This window comes from Cherax quadricarinatus, chromosome 35, assembly GCF_038502225.1.
Source record: "Cherax quadricarinatus isolate ZL_2023a chromosome 35, ASM3850222v1, whole genome shotgun sequence".
Taxonomy (NCBI): domain Eukaryota; kingdom Metazoa; phylum Arthropoda; class Malacostraca; order Decapoda; family Parastacidae; genus Cherax; species Cherax quadricarinatus.
The window spans coordinates 21,464,745-21,483,627 of NC_091326.1; the positions used below are offsets into that span (position 1 = coordinate 21,464,745).

Genomic DNA, 18,883 nt, shown 5'->3' on the forward strand with positions numbered 1-18,883 from the left:
TCAGTAACAGTGGTATATAGTAATCCGCAACACAGTAACAGTGTTGTATAATAATCCACGACACTGACAACACAGTAACAGTGTTGTATAGTAATCCACAACACTGACGACACAGTAACAGTGTTGTATAGTAATCCACGACACTGACAACACAGTAACAGTGTTGTATAGTAATCCACAACACTGACAACACAATAACAGTGTTGTATAATAATCCACAACACTGACAACACAGTAACAGTGTTGTATAGTAATCCACAACACTGACAACACAGTAACAGTGTTGTATAATCCACAACACTGACAACACAGTAACAGTGTTGTATAGTAATCCACGACACTGACAACACAGTAACAGTCTTGTTTGGTGATATGCAGCACGGTAACAGTATTGTATGACAATCCGCAATACTAACAAAATATGATACAATTTGATCAGTGGTAATAAGTCATAATGCTCCCACGTATGTATTAAGGTTGTTACAACGCGGCTTCTGGTGTCCACGTTTGTTCTCACGAAGGCTGCTAGGCTTATGCTGCTCTTAATTAGTTGTGCTCAGCTGCTCATTCCTAGTAGGTAGGTAATAGATTCGCCGGTATAATCGCCCGGAACGGGCCTTTTCCAAGAGGTGGCCCGGCCTTGGCTCCCTATCGTGAGAGTGTCTCAGACCAATGTCTGCCATGGGAGGAGGTACAAGTACCTCCTCATCTTCTGGGACCAACTGTCCCCAGGCCTAGCCCCATTTACCCCCACGGGGCTCGGAGGGAGAAGCTAGGCACCTTGGCCTGCGACAAAACCTGCCCACAATGGGCTCGAAGGGTGTGGCAGCCGCATAGCAACAGACGATGTCAGGAGGTGCAAAGGCAGCAAGCACTACAGGATCCTTTTAGAGCCACACCCCAGCTTTGGGCATTAAGCCAGAGCACTGGGGAATCTGTGTGTGCTGCTGCTGCTACTACTGCACTTGTCCGTTGCACACTGCCATTCCTAGTTATGCATAATTGTAGTTAACTATTTGGACTATTCAGTATACTTACCTAGCAGTACTCGCCTAGCCGTGTTTGCTGGTGTTGAATTGTAGCTATTGGGATTACCAATAGACTCTCGGCTGTCTTCAAGAGGGTGCTGGACAGGCACCTAAAGGCAGTACCTGACCAGCCGGGCTGTGACTTGTACGTCGGTTTACGTGCGGCCAGCAGTAACAGCTCGGTTGATCAGGCCCTGATCCACCACGAGGCCTGGTCACGGATCGGGCCTTGGGGGAGCTGATCCGGGAAACTCCTTCCAGGTATACTCCATGTAACCCTAATCTACCGGTTTTACTGATTCCCGGCCTCCAGGGCCCATTAATTTAAATTCTTGCAAATGTCTAGTGTGTTGCCAACTCTTGTAGTTAAGAACATAAGAAAGAAGGAACACTGTAGCAGGCTTACTGGCCCATGCGAGGCAGGTCCAGTTCTCCTACCAGATTAAGCCAATGCCTTAACCTAGTCAGGTCAGGTTACATTCACTTAAGCAAGGAGCATGGCATCTGACTTAGTAGCATAAGCTGGTCAGATCAAACTCACACCCACCCACACCCACTCATGTACTTATCTAACCTATTTTTAAAACTACACAACGTCGTGGTGACGTGTACTTAGCTCGTGGTGACGTGTACTTAGCTCGTGGTGTTTGCGCGCTCTCTACGAATTGAAGCAAGATGCCCTCCATTGAGCAACTTTACCAACAGCTTAAGGAAGAATTGAGGATGGCGAAGATGGAGATTCGGCGACTGACCGAGGAAAACAAGAAGATTCGTAGTAGTCCTCCTGTTTTGATTCCTCAGGTCAAGAAGGGAAACTGGTCAGTGGCTGGACAGCAGGGAACGAAGTTGACGATCAAGAAGACGAATGGAAAGGTAGAAACGATGAAGAAGAAAGAGACTGCCGTGGAAACTGTTGTGGAAACATCTAATACATTCTCAGTGCTACCCGACGAATGTGAGTCGACTACTGGGAACGTCACGACGAAAGACATTAAGGAAGGTAAAAATATTGTTGTTGTTGGGGATAGCCAAGTTAGGTATATGGATAGGGCGTTCTGCTTGAAGGACAGGAGTAGGAGACAGAGAGTTTGCTTTCCTGGGGCTGGGATGGAGGATATTGTTAGCCGTCTGGATGACATCATGAGAGGTAATGGGAGCAATCCTATTATCTGTCTCAGTGCTGGAGGCAACGATGTTGGCAGACGTAGGAGTGAAGACCTGATTAGCAGGTATAGGTCAGCAATAGAAATAATTAGGAGTAAGGGTGGGAACCCTGTCATATGTGGTATTTTGCCAAGGAGGGGAGTTGGAAATGAATGGTTGTCCAGGGCAATTGGTGTCAATTGCTGGCTGGACAAATACTGTAAGGAAAATGCGGTAACATTCATTGACAACTGGGACCTCTTCTATGGCAGAAATGACATGTATGCCAGGGATGGGGTTCACTTATCTAGGTCTGGGGTGGTAGCACTGGCAACTGCAGTGGAGGGAGCAGTTAGGACTTTAAACTAGGAATAGTTAGTGGTATGGGTTTTGGCAGGAAAACAGTGAAGTCCCAGTGTAGTAATATTATGAGTTCTAGGGGAACTAGTAATAAGCAGAACGAGGTAGATATTGAAAAGCCAGGGACTTTGGGTGATAAGGACAGTAATAGGTTCAGTAGAAAAACAGAAATGAGCAGGAAGGGTAAAGAGAAAGGAGAGTCTTCCAATGTTTATTATGCTAATTGCCGTAGTGCTAGGAATAAGATGGACGAGTTGAGATTAGTTGCTAGTGCAGGTAACATTGATGCATTTGCCTTAACTGAGACGTGGTTTAATTCAAAAAGTCGGGACATGCCTGCAGAATGTCATATTCAGGGCTTTAAATTGTTCCAAGTAGATAGAAGTATCGGGAAGGGGGGTGGGGTGGCATTGTATGTCCGAGATCGCTTGAACTGTTGCATAAAAACGGGTATTAAGTCTGAAGTAACACATACAGAGTCTATTTGGATAGAATTTTCAGAGGGGCATGATAGGAGTGATATGCCGTTCCCCAAACTTAGATAGGGACCAAGGAAGACTACTATGGGAGGAAATTGTTAAGGCCACAAGGCACGATAATGTAGTAATTCTAGGAGACTTTAACTTTAGTCATATTGATTGGAATTTCTTGACTGGGAATTTAGAATCATACGACTTCTTAGAAGTAGTTCAGGATTGTTTTTTGAAGCAGTTTGTGACAGAACCTACAAGGGGAAATAACCTGCTTGACTTAGTTATGGCAAACAATGAATCCCTTGTTAATAATTTAGAAATTTCAGAGGAACTGGGTGCTAGCGACCACAAATCAATTACATTTAGCATTGAATGGAAGTACAATAGTAGCGATAACTCAGTAACAGTCCCAGATTTTCGCTTAGCAGATTACGATGGGCTTAGAGAACACTTATCATCTGTTGACTGGGGTAACGAAGAGAGCTATCAATATGACAGTTTTCTGAACACTATACATGCTGCTCAAAGAACGTTTATCCCATATAAAGAAATTAGATCAAATAGAAATGACCCAAAATGGATGAATAATAGGCTCAAATATCTACTAGGGCATAAGAAAGGAATTTATAGGCGTATCAAAAGAGGTGAGGGTCATCTTATGAATCAGTATATTGACATTAAGAGGGACATTAAAAAGGGGATAAGAAAAGCTAAAAGGGACTATGAAATTAAAGTTGCTAGGGATTCTAAAACTAACCCAAAAAGTTTTTTCCAGGTCTATAGAACAAAAGTTAGAGATAAGATAGGTCCCCTTAAAAATAACTATGGGCACCTTACTGACAAAGAGAATGAAATGTGCTCGATTTTAAATAATTATTTTCTCTCAGTTTTTACACAGGAAGACGCTAACAATATTCCAGTAATTAATTTTTATAGTGGGCTAGAAGAAGATAAATTATGTAACATCACAGTCACTAGTGAGATGGTTGTGAAGCAGATAGACCGACTGAAGCAAAATAAGTCGTCGGGTCCTGATGAGGTTTTTTCAAGGGTTCTTAAGGAATGCAAAATGGAACTCTGTGAACCATTAACTAATATTTTTAATTTATCTCTTCAAACAGGTGTAGTGTCTGATATGTGGAAGATGGCTAATGTAATTCCTATTTTTAAAACAGGGGACAAGTCGTTACCGTCAAATTACCGCCCAATAAGTCTGACCTCAATTGTAGGCAAATTACTAGAGTCAATTATAGCTGAGATTATAAGAAGCCATCTCGATAAGCATAGCTTGATTAATGATACTCAGCTTGGATTCACAAGAGGCCGGTCTTGTCTAACTAATTTATTAACTTTCTTCAGTAAAGCTTTTGAGGCTGTTGACCACGATAAAGAATTTGATATTATTTACTTAGATTTTAGTAAGGCTTTTGATAAGAGTTCCGCACCATAGACTGTTAAAGAAAGTGGCAGCTCATGGCATTGGGGGAAAAATGCTCTCGTGGATCGAGTCATGGCTCACTGACAGGAAGCAGAGAGTGTCCATAAATGGGGTTAAATCCGAGTGGGGATCTGTAACAAGTGGCGTTCCACAGGGATCAGTCTTGGGCCCGTTGTTGTTTATAATATATATCAATGATCTTGATGAGGGAATTACTAGTGATATGAGCAAATTCGCCGATGACACAAAGATAGGTAGGATAATTGATTCAAACGTAGATGTTATGGAACTTCAGGAGGATTTAAACAAGCTCTATTCTTGGTCAGAAAAGTGGCAGATGCAGTTCAATGTAGATAAATGCAAGGTTCTGAAGCTTGGGAGTGCCCATAACCCTAGTACTTATAAGTTAAATGTAGAGCTTAGCCATACAGATTGCGAAAAGGACTTGGGGGTTATGGTGAGCAGCAACCTTAAACCAAGACAGCAATGCCTAAGCGTACGTAATAAGGCAAATAGATTACTGGGATTTATATCAAGAAGTGTAAGCAACAGAAGTCCAGCTTTATACATCATTAGTAAGGCCTCACCTAGATTATGCAGCTCAGTTCTGGTCTCCATATTACAGAATGGACATAAATTCGTTAGAAAACATTCAGCGTAGGATGACTAAAATAATACATAGCATTAGAAATCTTCCTTATGAAGAAAGATTGAAGACTCTTAAGTTACATTCACTTGTTAGACGAAGAATGAGGGGAGACCTGATCGAAGTGTATAAGTGGAAGATAGGTATTAATAAAGGGGATATTAATAAGGTCTTGAGGATGTCTCTCCAAGAGAGAACCCGCAGTAATGGATTTAAATTAGATAAGTTTAGATTTAGAAAGGACATAGGAAAGTATTGGTTTGGAAATAGGGTAGTTGATGAGTGGAACAGTCTACCTAGTTGGGTTATTGAGGCTGGGACTTTGGGTAGTTTCAAATTTAGGTCGGATAAGTACATGAGTGGGAGGGGTTGGATTTGAGTGGGACTTTCACATCAGAGCTTATTTCTTGGGTGGCATTGAAAATTGGGTTGGGCAAATGTTTTGTTAGTGGGATGAATTGTAAAGGACCTGCCTAGTATGGGCCAACAGGCCTCCTGCAGTGTTCCTCCTTTCTTATGTTCTTATGTTCTTAGCTTCTATGACGGTACTCGGGAGTTTGTTCCACTCATCCACAACTCTATTACCATACCAGTGCTTTCCTATATCCTTCCTGAATCTGAATTTTTTCCAGCTTAAAGCTTAACTTTCCAGTATGTTTCCACCAACTCTTGTAGCTTATTTCGCTTAAGTCTCTCCTTGTAGCGTATACCCCTCATTACTAGTGTTATTCTCGTTGTGAACCTTAAGATCTGTTTTAATTTCTTTGCTTGATCAGATGGGAACTCCATGTTGGTGCTGTATACTGAGATAGGCCTAATGTGCGTTGTATGTGATGTCCTCAATGAATCTACGTCCAGGTTCGTGAAAGCAGCTCTAAGGTTATCTAGTTTGGCATATCCATCTGAAGTTATACGATTTATGTATTTCTAGTGATATGTTAGGTGCAGAGCTTACTCATAGATCTTTCTCCCTGTACATTATCTGCGGATTCTGTCCTCTAAGGATGTATGTGTCTAGGTTTCTCAACCCCCCCCCCTCCTCTCCTGTTTTGACTAGTTTTGACATACGTCGAATGTCTTCCAAACCTTCTCTCCTTTGTTTCTGTAACTGTCATACAACTTTAGGAGATTCGTGAGACTAGATTTGGGTTTTCTGACCCATATTCTGATTGTTACCTATAAATCTATTTCTTTTAACCTCGAAGTGCTTTGACAGATATATGGGCAAGCAGCAGCCGACAACAACAAAGACCTGTTAGGTAAGACATATGCAACAGTTAGGTATCTTTATTTCGAAACGTTTCGCCTACACAGTAGGCTTCTTCAGTCGAATACAGAAAAGTTGATAGAAGCAGAAGAGACTTGAAGACGATGTAATCAGTCCATCACCCTTAAAGTTTTGAGGTGGTCAGTCCCTCAGTCTGGAGAAGAGCATTGTTCCAAAGTTTGAAACAATATGGAGTTGAAGTGACAGGATGGAGCCTTATATAGCGCCAGGAGGTGAGACGTAGGCCACTAGTAGAACGCAGATGTTGGAAGGTCAGGTCCCTCTCAAATCCAGCCGTTCTCACTAGTAGAGGTAGTCGAAGTTGATTTCAGGTCTGTACCAAGATACCCTTGTGTTGCAGTGTCTGACAGATTGAACATTAAAGTGGTATAAAATACCACTGAGGCTTCTTCAGTCGAGTACAGAAAAGTTGATAGAAGCAGAAGAGACTTGAAGACGATGTAATCAGTTCTCACCTCCTGGCGCTATATAAGGCTCCATCCTGTCACTTCAACTCCATATTGTTTCATACTATGGAACAATGCTCTTCTCCAGACTGAGGGACTGACCACCTCAAAACTTTAAGGGTGATGGACTGATTACATCGTCTTCAAGTCTCTTCTGCTTCTATCAACTTTTCTGTACTCGACTGAAGAAGCCTACTGTGTAGGCGAAACGTTTCGAAATAAAGATACCTAACTGTTGCATATGTGTCTTACCTAACAATCTGTCGGTATTTTATACCATTTTAATGTTCAACAAAGACCTGGTTGATCAGGCAGTCAACAGATAAGCCTGGTCCCAGGCTTGAGTAGGCTTGAGTAGGAAGACTAGAAATATATCTGAGTTTCAAGTGTTTTTCTACTCCAGGAGCCCGGCTATGGGCCAGGCACGTCTGGTGTTTGCCTGGTCAAACAGGCTGTTGCTGTTGGAGGCCCGCTGCCCCACATATCCATCACAGCCTCGATGATCTGACACCTTGTGAAGATTATTATTATAATTAATGTAATCATGGGGGAGCGCTAAACCAGTAGGATTATACAGCGCATGGGAGGGGGGGGGCAGGATGGAAGGTATTCTGACTCAATTCGGGGAACCGGAGCACAGATCCAATGCCCTAGATCAAGAGCCCCTCACCAGAGTCAAGGAACCTCCCTTGAGGGGAACTGGTGAAGATACTTGTCCAGTTTCCTCTCGAAGATTTCTACACTTGTTCCAGCAGTGTTTCTAGTAACTTCTGGTAAGATGGTGAATAATTTTGGGCCAAAGATGTTGATACAGTGTTTCCTTATTGTACTCACAGCTTCCCTGCTTTTCACTGGGTTTAATTTGCACTTCCTCGCAAATCTCTCATTCCAGTATGTTATGGCAGTGTGCAGATTTGTGACAAGGTCGTCAAGTACTTTCCAGGTATATATTATCATGCATCTCTCTCCTCCTCTGCAGTGAGTACATATTCAAGACTTTAAAGCGTTCCACTTCACTCCTCCCGTTGCTCAGCGCCTCGTGACGCCAGATAACTCCTCCACTTCACTCTTCCCGTTGCTCAGCGCCTCGTGACGCCAGATAACTCCTCCACTTCACTCCTCCCGTTGCTCAGCGCCTCGTGACGCCAGATAACTCCTCCACTTCACTCCTCCCGTTGCTCAGCGCCTCGTGACGCCAGATAACTCCTCCACTTCACTCCTCCCGTTGCTCAGCGCCTCGTGACGCCAGATAACTCCTCCACTTCACTCATCCCCTTGCTCAGCGCCTCGTGACGCCAGATAACTCCTCAACTTCACTCTTCCCGTTGCTCAGCGCCTCGTGACGCCAGATAACTCCTCAACTTCACTCTTCCCGTTGCTCAGCGCCTCGTGACGCCAGATAACTCCTCAACTTCACTCTTCCCGTTGCTCAGCGCCTCGTGACGCCAGATAACTCCTCCACTTCACTCTTCCCGTTGCTCAGCGCCTCGTGACGCCAGATAACTCCTCCACTTCACTCTTCCCGTTGCTCAGAGCCTCGTGACGCCAGATAACTCCTCCACTTCACTCTTCCCGTTGCTCAGCGCCTCGTGACGCCAGATAACTCCTCCACTTCACTCTTCCCGTTGCTCAGCGCCTCGTGACGCCAGATAACTCCTCCACTTCACTCTTCCCGTTGCTCAGCGCCTCGTGACGCCTGATAACTCCTCCACTTCACTCCTCCCGTTGCTCAGCGCCTCGTGACGCCAAACTCTTCCACTTCACTCTTCCCGTTCTTCAGCGCCTCGTGACGCCAGATAACTCCTCCACTTCACTCTTCCCGTTGCTCAGCGCCTCGTGACGCCAGATAACTCCTCCACTTCACTCTTCCCGTTGCTCAGCGCCTCGTGACGCCAGATAACTCCTCCACTTCACTCTTCCCGTTGCTCAGAGCCTCTTGACGCCAGATAACTCCTCCACTTCACTCTTCCCGTTGCTCAGCGCCTCGTGACGCCAGATAACTCCTCCACTTCACTCCTCCCGTTTCTCAGCGCCTCGTGACGCCAGATAACTCCTCCACTTCACTCCTCCCGTTGCTCAGCGCCTCGTGACGCCAGATAACTCCTCCACTTCACTCCTCCCGTTTCTCAGCGCCTCGTGACGCCAGATAACTCCTCCACTTCACTCCTCCCGTTTCTCAGCGCCTCGTGACACCAGATAACTCCTCCACTTCACTCCTCCCGTTGCTCAGCGCCTCGTGACGCCAGATAACTCCTCCACTTCACTCCTCCCGTTGCTCAGCGCCTCGTGACGCCAGATAACTCCTCCACTTCACTCTTCCCGTTGCTCAGCGCCTCGTGACGCCAGATAACTCCTCCACTTCACTCATCCCGTTCCTCAGCGCCTCGTGACGCCAGATAACTCCTCCACTTCACTCATCCCGTTCCTCAGCGCCTCGTGACGCCAAGTAACTCCTCCACTTCACTCTTCCCGTTGCTCAGCGCCTCGTGACGCCAGATAACTCCTCCACTTCACTCTTCCCGTTGCTCAGAGCCTCTTGACGCCAGATAACTCCTCCACTTCACTCTTCCCGTTGCTCAGCGCCTCGTGACGCCAGATAACTCCTCCACTTCACTCTTCCCGTTGCTCAGAGCCTCGTGACGCCAGATAACTCCTCCACTTCACTCCTCCCGTTGCTCAGCGCCTCGTGACGCCAGATAACTCCTCCACTTCACTCCTCCCGTTGCTCAGCGCCTCGTGACGCCAGATAACTCCTCCACTTCACTCTTCCCGTTGCTCAGCGCCTCGTGACGCCAGATAACTCCTCCACTTCACTCATCCCGTTGCTCAGCGCCTCGTGACGCCAGATAACTCTTCCACTTCACTCTTCCCGTTGCTCAGAGCCTCGTGACGCCAGATAACTCTTCCACTTCACTCTTCCCGTTGCTCAGAGCCTCGTGACGCCAGATAACTCCTCCACTTCACTCTTCCCGTTGCTCAGCGCCTCGTGACGCCAGATAACTCCTCCACTTCACTCCTCCCGTTGCTCAGCGCCTCGTGACGCCAGATAACTCCTCCACTTCACTCCTCCCGTTGCTCAGCGCCTCGTGACGCCAGATAACTCCTCCCGTTGCTCAGCGCCTCGTGTAGTTGTCTCGTCGTTCTCCTACCAGGAATTTTGGCTGATTTTAGCCTTTTGACGTAAAGCGTATTTTGAATTTTGTAATTGTAGACCGGACCTTCTGGGTCTTTCTTCAACTCTCGAATGTACCTTTTTTGGGGGGCTTCTTTTGAAGTTCTGATATAGAATGAGTTTTGGATTAGGCACAACTGATATGCAGAATTTTGTAATACTGGCTCTGTTGCATGTGGGTGAATTTATTGTAAAAATTTTCACATATCTTTATTTTTGTAAGGTATTATATTCATTGTTCATATAATAGCACCTTACAACTGGAAGGTACTAAGATGTGTCCCAGGAAGAAGGTAACACAAAGTACTTGAATCAAATCCCGCAATCCACCACTTTTTTTTTTTTTGATATTTTTTATATATATTTTTGTTTTGTTTTGCGTTTTGGCGAATTATTATATAATTATATTTATGGGGGAGAGCTAAACCTGTAGGATTATACAACGCGTGTGGGGGTGGGGGGGATGGAAGGTATTCAGGCTAAGTTCAGGGAACTGGAGCACAGATCCAATTCCCTAGATCAAGAGCCCCTCACCAGCGTCAAGGAACCTCCCTTGAGGCGTTCTTTTGGCGAAGTTATTGAGACATTTTAATGAATAATTGAAGTTTTGCAGTGTTTAATGATTATTCATGAGGGAACACTAAACCCATAGGGGTCATACAACACATGGGGAAATGGGAGACTTCCAATTTCGAGCCAAAGTGAAAGGCAGATCCAATTTCTTTGATCACGAGACCCTCCCTTAAGGGATCAATAATAACATTAGTAGTCTAACATTTAACTACAATGGTGTTCTTAATCTCACAATTAAATAAGATGGATTTTAAAAAAAATATATTTATATAGAAAGAAACATTTATTTGTATCTTAGGTAAAATATACAAGGTATATACAATTGTCAACATTCACACGTAACAACTAAATTAAGATGAGTCTGTATGGGTACAAAGATATCCTCTGGGAGTCAGTGTCTTCGATCTTCTTGCAATAAGGTTCATTTTATTATATCAAGATGAACCTTGCACTGCATGAGTCACTGACAAACTCTCATCGTAAAGGGATCCCATATTTAATCTTTAATCCAATAAAATATTCAACTCTTCAACCTGTCTTAGCAGGGTGAACTGAATAACATTTGAACAGAGAAAATATACAATTCCCATTCTTGTAAATAACTGGAATTAGATATCTATTTTCAACTACAAAACAGGCACTGAACTTCTTATTCCTGAAGCTGTGTATTCATTTTGAAATAGAATGCTCTAGACAGCTACTAAATTTTATATGTAATTCTATTTTTTTCTTTAAATAACAACTTATGCTAATAGAATACCGAGAGATGACTACTCAGTACGAATATTGACACAATGTGTGGGACACCATAACAACAGTGTCTGCACTACACCTTAAAACAAAAAGAAATCTTAAGGAAATTTTTGACACTAAGATTGGGGAGGGTCACTTACTAAGACTGTTTATCAAGACGTGCTAAAAATGTTTTTCAATATTTTTAATGTTTTAAATTTTCGTTATTACTCTGGAAGCAACTCGTTTTGATGGGGCAGAGTTGTGAGAGTACAGTACTCTACTTTACATTTAAGTACTCTGTACAGTAAACAGAGGACAGAGGACAAGACTCACCAGATCATTCATGGTTAAAATAAGTACACATTTACTGGAAAACAATGTGAAGAACATTAAAATGTACACTCAAACAGAAATACAGGGGAAACTTTGGAATGTGAAGTGTTGAAATATCATTAAGAAAAAGCAAAACTGGTGAGAAAAGTTAGAAGACATTAAGACAAGTGTGACTGGGGGTGATCCAGCTTGCTGATGCAACCTAACAACTGCAACAGCAAGTGTTACAGTATATAGACCATGGACGGTTTTATTTTGGCTTAATTCTGCAACTTAAACCCTATATATATATATATGTATATAAAATATTCTACATTTAGGATTGATTTAAGTCTCCAATAATTGCAAATCAAATAAATATCTAAAATTCTATAAAAATTACCAAAGGGATTGAGCTAAAAATAACCGGTATTGAAAGGTAATATCACTGGACTGGGATTTATGGTTTGCTTATATTAATTATTGCAGAGAAGGTTTGAGCTGGCAGGTCAAGGGTCGTGGTGGGAGGAGCAATGTACCAGCTGCAATGTTGGGTAGTACACCAATGTTTCACTGTCGTAGTGAAACAGCCTAGTGCTTCTGTGCTAAGCACACAGGTATGGACTTCTCTCAGTGCCAGGCACAGGCGCTGGCTTCTCTGTGCCAAGTACACAGATGTGTACTTGTCTTTGCCAGGCACATGGATATGTGTGCTTCTCTCAGTGCCAGGCACACAGATGTGGGCTTCTCAGTGCCAGACACACAGGTGAGTACTTCTTAGTGCCAAGCACACAGAGTGCTTCTCCCAGTGTAAACACACATGGCACCAGTGAGAGGACTAGTGCTGGGAGACAAGCATTGATTGGTTATACGAAGGCACTGAGAAGCACACGATTGGTTGAGGTACTGTAGGGGGTGAAGCTAGAAGGAATGGTGGCTCCCTTACGCACATTCATTATTCGGGCACCGAACTGTGGAGGAAATATTTTATATAATTAACCAAAAGAAACAAATACTTCAAGAACAATAATGTAAGAAGAGTCATTTATATAATTTAGAATTAATGGCAATAAAGATGCTAGCTGAACTATCACAATATTTATCTATTCAATTAGAAACGTCACACTATAGTCTCCCATATAAAGGCAATTTGACTTATGCAGTATTTTGCAATGTTCTGATTTTTTAAATACAAATAATCAACATCTTAAGCAAGGTTGGCCGGTTTAAACCAATAATTTAAACCATTTTTAAAATTGATTTCTTTTTAAATTACGCCTTTATTCTTATTTTTTTTTTTATTTTTTTGTAGTTTTTTTTATCACCGCTGAAGCTAAAAGTGCTCAAGTCATTCTATTAAATTTTAAGTTGAAATTTGAAGCCATGACCAATTATTATTATTATTATAATCAAAAAGAGAAGCCATGACCAAGTATAGAAATATACAACGTACTTCATCTTGTTAATTTCTTGCATCTACAATCTTGATGTCATATAACAAGAAGAAAAATTAATTCGCCTGTATTTTAAATTTATATACTGCCTTCATCTCTCTGAACTTGCCCTAAGTTACTCAGCTGCTATTATCATTGGTCAACTTGTAAATTATTGCATAGAAAATTAATTTACATCTTGCATATTCCAATATAAATTGAAGTACTAAATGTAAGATAAATTTTCTGTTTTAATCTTTAATATTAGTAATAAAAAATTGTGCACTAAACATTTTTTAGTATTATTTTTCTCTTGTAATAATTTCAAACATCACAGTCTATTGTTTTTGTTAAAAAGTTCTACTTACGCGCATAAAGTTCCTGCAATAGTTATTATGATCTATTTAACATTAAAAGATGTATGGTTCTATGCAGGGGCTAGATTTATGAGCGGGGTAGAGCTGTTAGGAATGGGGCCATGGATGAATCTGACCTATGAATGGGGTAGTGGATGGAGGCGGCAGTATTGTTGAGGGACTGACTGAACTCACCGCAGTTGCCGAGCCTGTAAGCATGACCTTCAGGGCACGAGTGGCAGCATAGTTGAGGCTTGGCCTTGAAGCCTTCAGAAGACGTGGGGAGGACGAGGGCAATGTTGTCGTAATCAATAAGGGTCATGAAGGCGTTATCCTCAGTGACAGTGAGCACAGCCTCGCGCACCAGATCAATGAAGCCAGACTGGTCGGTGATGTTATAGACTGGGGTGTCGATGGTGACGATCACCTCACTCATCTTGTTGCCCTCATCGTCAAGCTGTTAAGATATACATGCATCAGGAGGTGAATCATGGAAGGAAACAAGATGTAAGACTTACAGAGCACTTCAACCTGAGGTCATTCACACTTCTAGGGAGGGAAGAGGTGCCTCGATCCTGGTTAAGGACTCTTGGTCTAAACAATTAATGCTTCTCCATGACTATAATATTAATCAGGAATTGTTAAAATCAGTTGACCTGTAGCAAGAACAGTCATGAATACACAAAAGCAGATTAGATATCACCAGGGGCAAGATCAACAACATCAGTCTAAATATCAGTACTAACAGCGCTCTTGATCTGCAGGTCACCAATGCCGCACTCCTCAGGGTAGGGACAGAAGATATCATTGTACTTGTAGACGAGACCATCGAACTGATGCTGCAGGGTCTCGATGCTTGCGCGCTTGTAAGCGATCTTGAACTGCAGGTTGGCTGAGAACACAGGCACGATCTCTGTTGGTAAAGAAACACCAGTTTAGTGGGCTATGATGGTGCCAGGTTCTGTTGTGGCTGCTACGATTGTGAGAGACTCCAATTATTAGACACGTATTAATATTCCGAAATAAATTGGAAGAAATTTAAAATAAATTAGAAAAGGAGAATAAAATTATAAACACGATGTATTGTTTATTAACGAAACATATGAAGTATGGTGTAGAGCAAGATTTATTTAAGAGAAAAATCATAATGAAAGATAAAGAAGGAAGAAGTGAGGTGGTGCCCAGACAGGTTAAGAAATGTAGGTCACACTCCACTTACTCGGGCAGTAGAAAAAGAATGGGAGAACTGGTTGATCATGTTCAAAAAAAAAAAAAAAAATCACGAGAAAGTGGGAAGAGACTTGTGAGCGAGGAGACTGTCATCAGACACTGGTGTGACTAGAGACAAGTATGGAGCAGACTGTGACTGATGACACGCTGCGTAAGTCACTCCATCCCAACACAAGATTAATAATAAAGAGATAAATGGTATAAAATACCGACACGATGGAAAAAGACGAATGCAGTATAATGTGATCCTTTAATGACTACGTTTCGCCCACACAGTGGACTATATAAAGTCACAAACAGATCTACCTGGGCCAAGAATATATATATATACATGTACATGTACATTATATATATATATATATATATATATATATATATATATATATATATATATATATATATATATATATATATATATATACATACATGTCTGCCTCGGTGGGAGACGACCGACTTGTTGAAAAAAAATATATATATATATATATATATATATATAATATATATTGTGGGTAGTCTGGTGGAGAATGTTGGGTGGGTTGTATCTGAGACGGAGCTACAGGTCAGTCTCGATTCTTTACCAAGGTAGATCTATTTGTGACTTGATAAAAGTCCACTGTGTGGGCGAAACGTAGTCAATGAAGGATCGCATTTGTGTCTTATTTTTCCATTAACAATACAGTTTAATAGTCGTCTCTTAAAGGGGGGAGGGTTCGATATTGATGAATCTGAGCTTCCCTCCCCTTGGATCCAACCTGATTAACTCATCACCCAAGTTATATGACCCTACAGTTTAGTGCTTTCTCATGTATATAATAATAATAAACCCGTGTGAGTCACTGAGAATTAGTAGTGGAAGCTCGATCCTCCATCCATTAATTGCGATTACCATATATAAATACGAGGAATGTGAAGCTGTTTTGAGCCACATGAAGAATGGAGAGGAAAAGTTAGACCGTGTCGCAGTATTACGAAAATATCTGCAGAGGAAAAAGTTGAAAAGTGACATTGCTGTATCTTGGGTATAGCCAGCCAGAAAGGGCCAACCTAAGCCACGCACGCACTAGTAGTCCATTGGGACAATCATTTCGACATTACAGCGAGTCAGAAAGGCTTATATCTTTCCTGGTCTCCTGGTGAGGATAAGTTGGGGGTCGGAGAGACATAGATAAAGGGGTCAGGGGGATGTTGATAAAGAGGTCGGGGACGTAGATAAAAGGTTCAGGGAGGGAGGGTTGGTGTCAAGTAGCGGAGATGGAAGCGTGATGTAACCGAAGGTGTCATACACAACAATGATGGCGCTGACACTATCTCACACACATGACATTACTGATTGATGACACGAGTCATCAATACTTCGATCATTTAGAAATTCTGCATTCACTTTTAAAATGTTGAAATGTATTTTGACACATTTTAGTGAGGGAGGGAGAGAATAGGGAAGTAAGCAAGGACAAAGAGGAAGAGGCAGTGAAAGTAGTGGGTGGGGAAGGATACCAAATATTTGTTTAATGTTAACACAAGCAACATCTTTCATCACTACCACCATCTTCACTCAGGTGTGTAACACAAGCAACATCTTTCATCACTACCACCATCTTCACTCAGGTGTGCAACACAAGCAACATCTTTCATCACTACCACCATCTTCACTCAGGTGTGCAACACAAGCAACATCTTTCATCACTACCACCATCTTCACTCAGGTGTGCAACACAAGCAACATCTTTCATCACTACCACCATCTTCACTCAGGTGTGTAACACAAGCAACATCTTTCATCACTACCACCATCTTCACTCAGGTGTGCAACACAAGCAACATCTTTCATCACTACCATCATCTTCACTCAGGTGTGCAACACAAGCAACATCTTTCATCACTACCACCATCTTCACTCAGGTGTGTAACACAAGCAACATCTTTCATCACTACCACCATCTTCACTCAGGTGTGTAACACAAGCAACATCTTTCATCACTACCACCATCTTCACTCAGGTGTGCAACACAAGCAACATCTTTCATCACTACCATCATCTTCACTCAGGTGTGCAACACAAGCAACATCTTTCATCACTACCACCATCTTCACTCAGGTGTGCAACACAAGCAACATCTTTCATCACTACCACCATCTTCACTCAGGTGTGCAACACAAGCAACATCTTTCATCACTACCATCATCTTCACTCAGGTGTGCAACACAAGCAACATCTTTCATCACTACCACCATCTTCACTCAGGTGTGCAAGACAAGCAACATCTTTCATCACTACCACCATCTTCACTCAGGTGTGCAAGACAAGCAACATCTTTCATCACTACCACCATCTTCACTCAGGTGTGCAACACAAGCAACATCTTTCATGAATGGAGAAGAATCTATTAGTCTAGTACAGTTTATTAATGCATCTTAGAATAAGCGACAGGAGGTTCCAGCTTCCACCAGTCCTTATGCTGAATGACCCACACGAGTTTAACGCATCTCAAATATACAGTAAGGTACATCTTCACACGGATTAACATACTTAATATATACGGTAATGATAATAATAGTTGAGGTACACCTTCAACGGAGACTTAACATTCATACAGACATTATAATCGTCTCAGGAGTTTTGAAGACGTGTGTATATAAGTCGCAGTCTTGTTTTGCTTGATAATACTTAAAACAATAACTACCAGCGTTTGATCATGGTTTGTTTTTCAAGAAGACTTCAAAATTTATTTTAAAATAAAGAGGAAGTGTGTATTATGCTAATTTCTGACATGTACAAGCTACGGTTTCCCCAGTGTGTGTGTGTGTGTGTGTGTGTGTGTGTGTGTGTGTGTGTGTGTGTGTGTGGACATTTTTTTATTATATAACGAAATTGGATACATAAAGACTATGCGGGGGGGGGAGTAAGGGGGGTTGTGGGTAGGGGAGGAGAAGGAATGAAGGAAGGGGGTAGCAATGGAAGAGGTCGTGGTAGGTCACTTGGATACCAAATTTCACTTTGCTCAACTTTACGGGAAAAAGGAAATGAAAGTTGACGTAAACGCAGGAAGAGAGAGAGAGAGAAGGAAAGTGTGGTTAGGTCTCTTGTGAAAGAATGAAATACTGTACGTAGCTTACGGTCATGAAGTCCAGTCTGAGGTTAACTTCACACACACACACACACACACACACACACACACACAGTACAGAATACATACTCAAATAGGAAATTAAACATGGGAAATGAGAAAGGGGAATTTTTGTATTTATTCCCCCCCCCCCGAGGTGTGAATGTGTGTGTGATGCAGCTGTGTTGGAGGAACTGAGGCCAAGGTAAGAGTGGTTGCTTCAACACTACCATCAAACACTAACTGAATAAAACATTGTAATGTTTGGTTTAAGGTCTATGCAACGCACGTGAGTCATCAAGGTTGCAATCCACATATACGAGTACAACAATATACAATAATACGTTATTCATCAAACTGTGGATTAAAAAGTCAGGTATATATCAGTATATATCATATACTGTTGTTATTGATATTTGTGGTGAGGGTGTGTGGTTATAATGGAAGAGCCTGGGGGGGGGGGGGTTTTGTAAGGGACACAAGACTTTAATGTACACTTGACGAGCCATTAAGTTCATTCTTGTCAGAGTCGAGCTGGTCGACCAGGAGGGAGCAAACTGGTTCATGATTATTGTCTCAATTACTGTATGTTAACACAGTAATCGACATTGTTGAATTTTATAGAACACTATAAATATATAAACACTATAAACATAACTAAAAAGTTTATTTTCAATGAGGATCCCAATATTTCCAGTGTGTAGACTATGGGGGAAAAACAGGGCGAGGAGGTCAGTGATATCATCAACAGTCTGGTAAGACAAATGGGTTCCAGTACAGGAATGCAAGATAGTGGGGGCTCGGAGGTGCTAGTTTAAGGAGACAATAATAATGTTTGTGATGTCCCTGAGAGATGTCACCTGCCAGTGTAAAGTTTATCACCTAGCATCAGACATCACTCAGTGCAACACCTCACGAGTATACCACATATTGCCAAATAAATATGACAGGAAGAGTGAAAAGCATAACCAGAGTGGTTGATAAAAATTAATCCGACTGCTAAGGGTAAGATGCAGACTTTTCTTGAAATGTTGGGAAGCACGTTGAGAGAGAGAGAAAGGGGGGGAGGGGGTAGCAACTACTGCCAATGGCTCTGGTGGCCTGGTGGCTAACGCTCTCGCTTCACACGGTGAGGGCCTGGGTTCG

At 42.4% G+C, this 18,883-nt stretch overlaps 1 protein-coding gene across 1 annotated transcript in view; it reads right to left on the reverse strand.

The window, feature by feature from the left end:
- Positions 1-10,831: 10,831 nt before the first annotated feature.
- LOC128695075 (uncharacterized) overlaps positions 10,832-18,883 on the reverse strand; it is a 417,714-nt gene continuing 409,662 nt past the window's right edge. The window contains exons 11-13 of the mRNA XM_053785465.2: positions 14,150-14,316; positions 13,599-13,860; positions 10,832-12,585 (exon numbers count right to left, since the gene is read on the reverse strand). Coding sequence (XP_053641440.1) covers positions 12,557-12,585; positions 13,599-13,860; positions 14,150-14,316 — 458 coding nt within the window. The 3' untranslated portion in view covers positions 10,832-12,556. The remainder of the gene's footprint in view (positions 12,586-13,598; positions 13,861-14,149; positions 14,317-18,883) is intronic.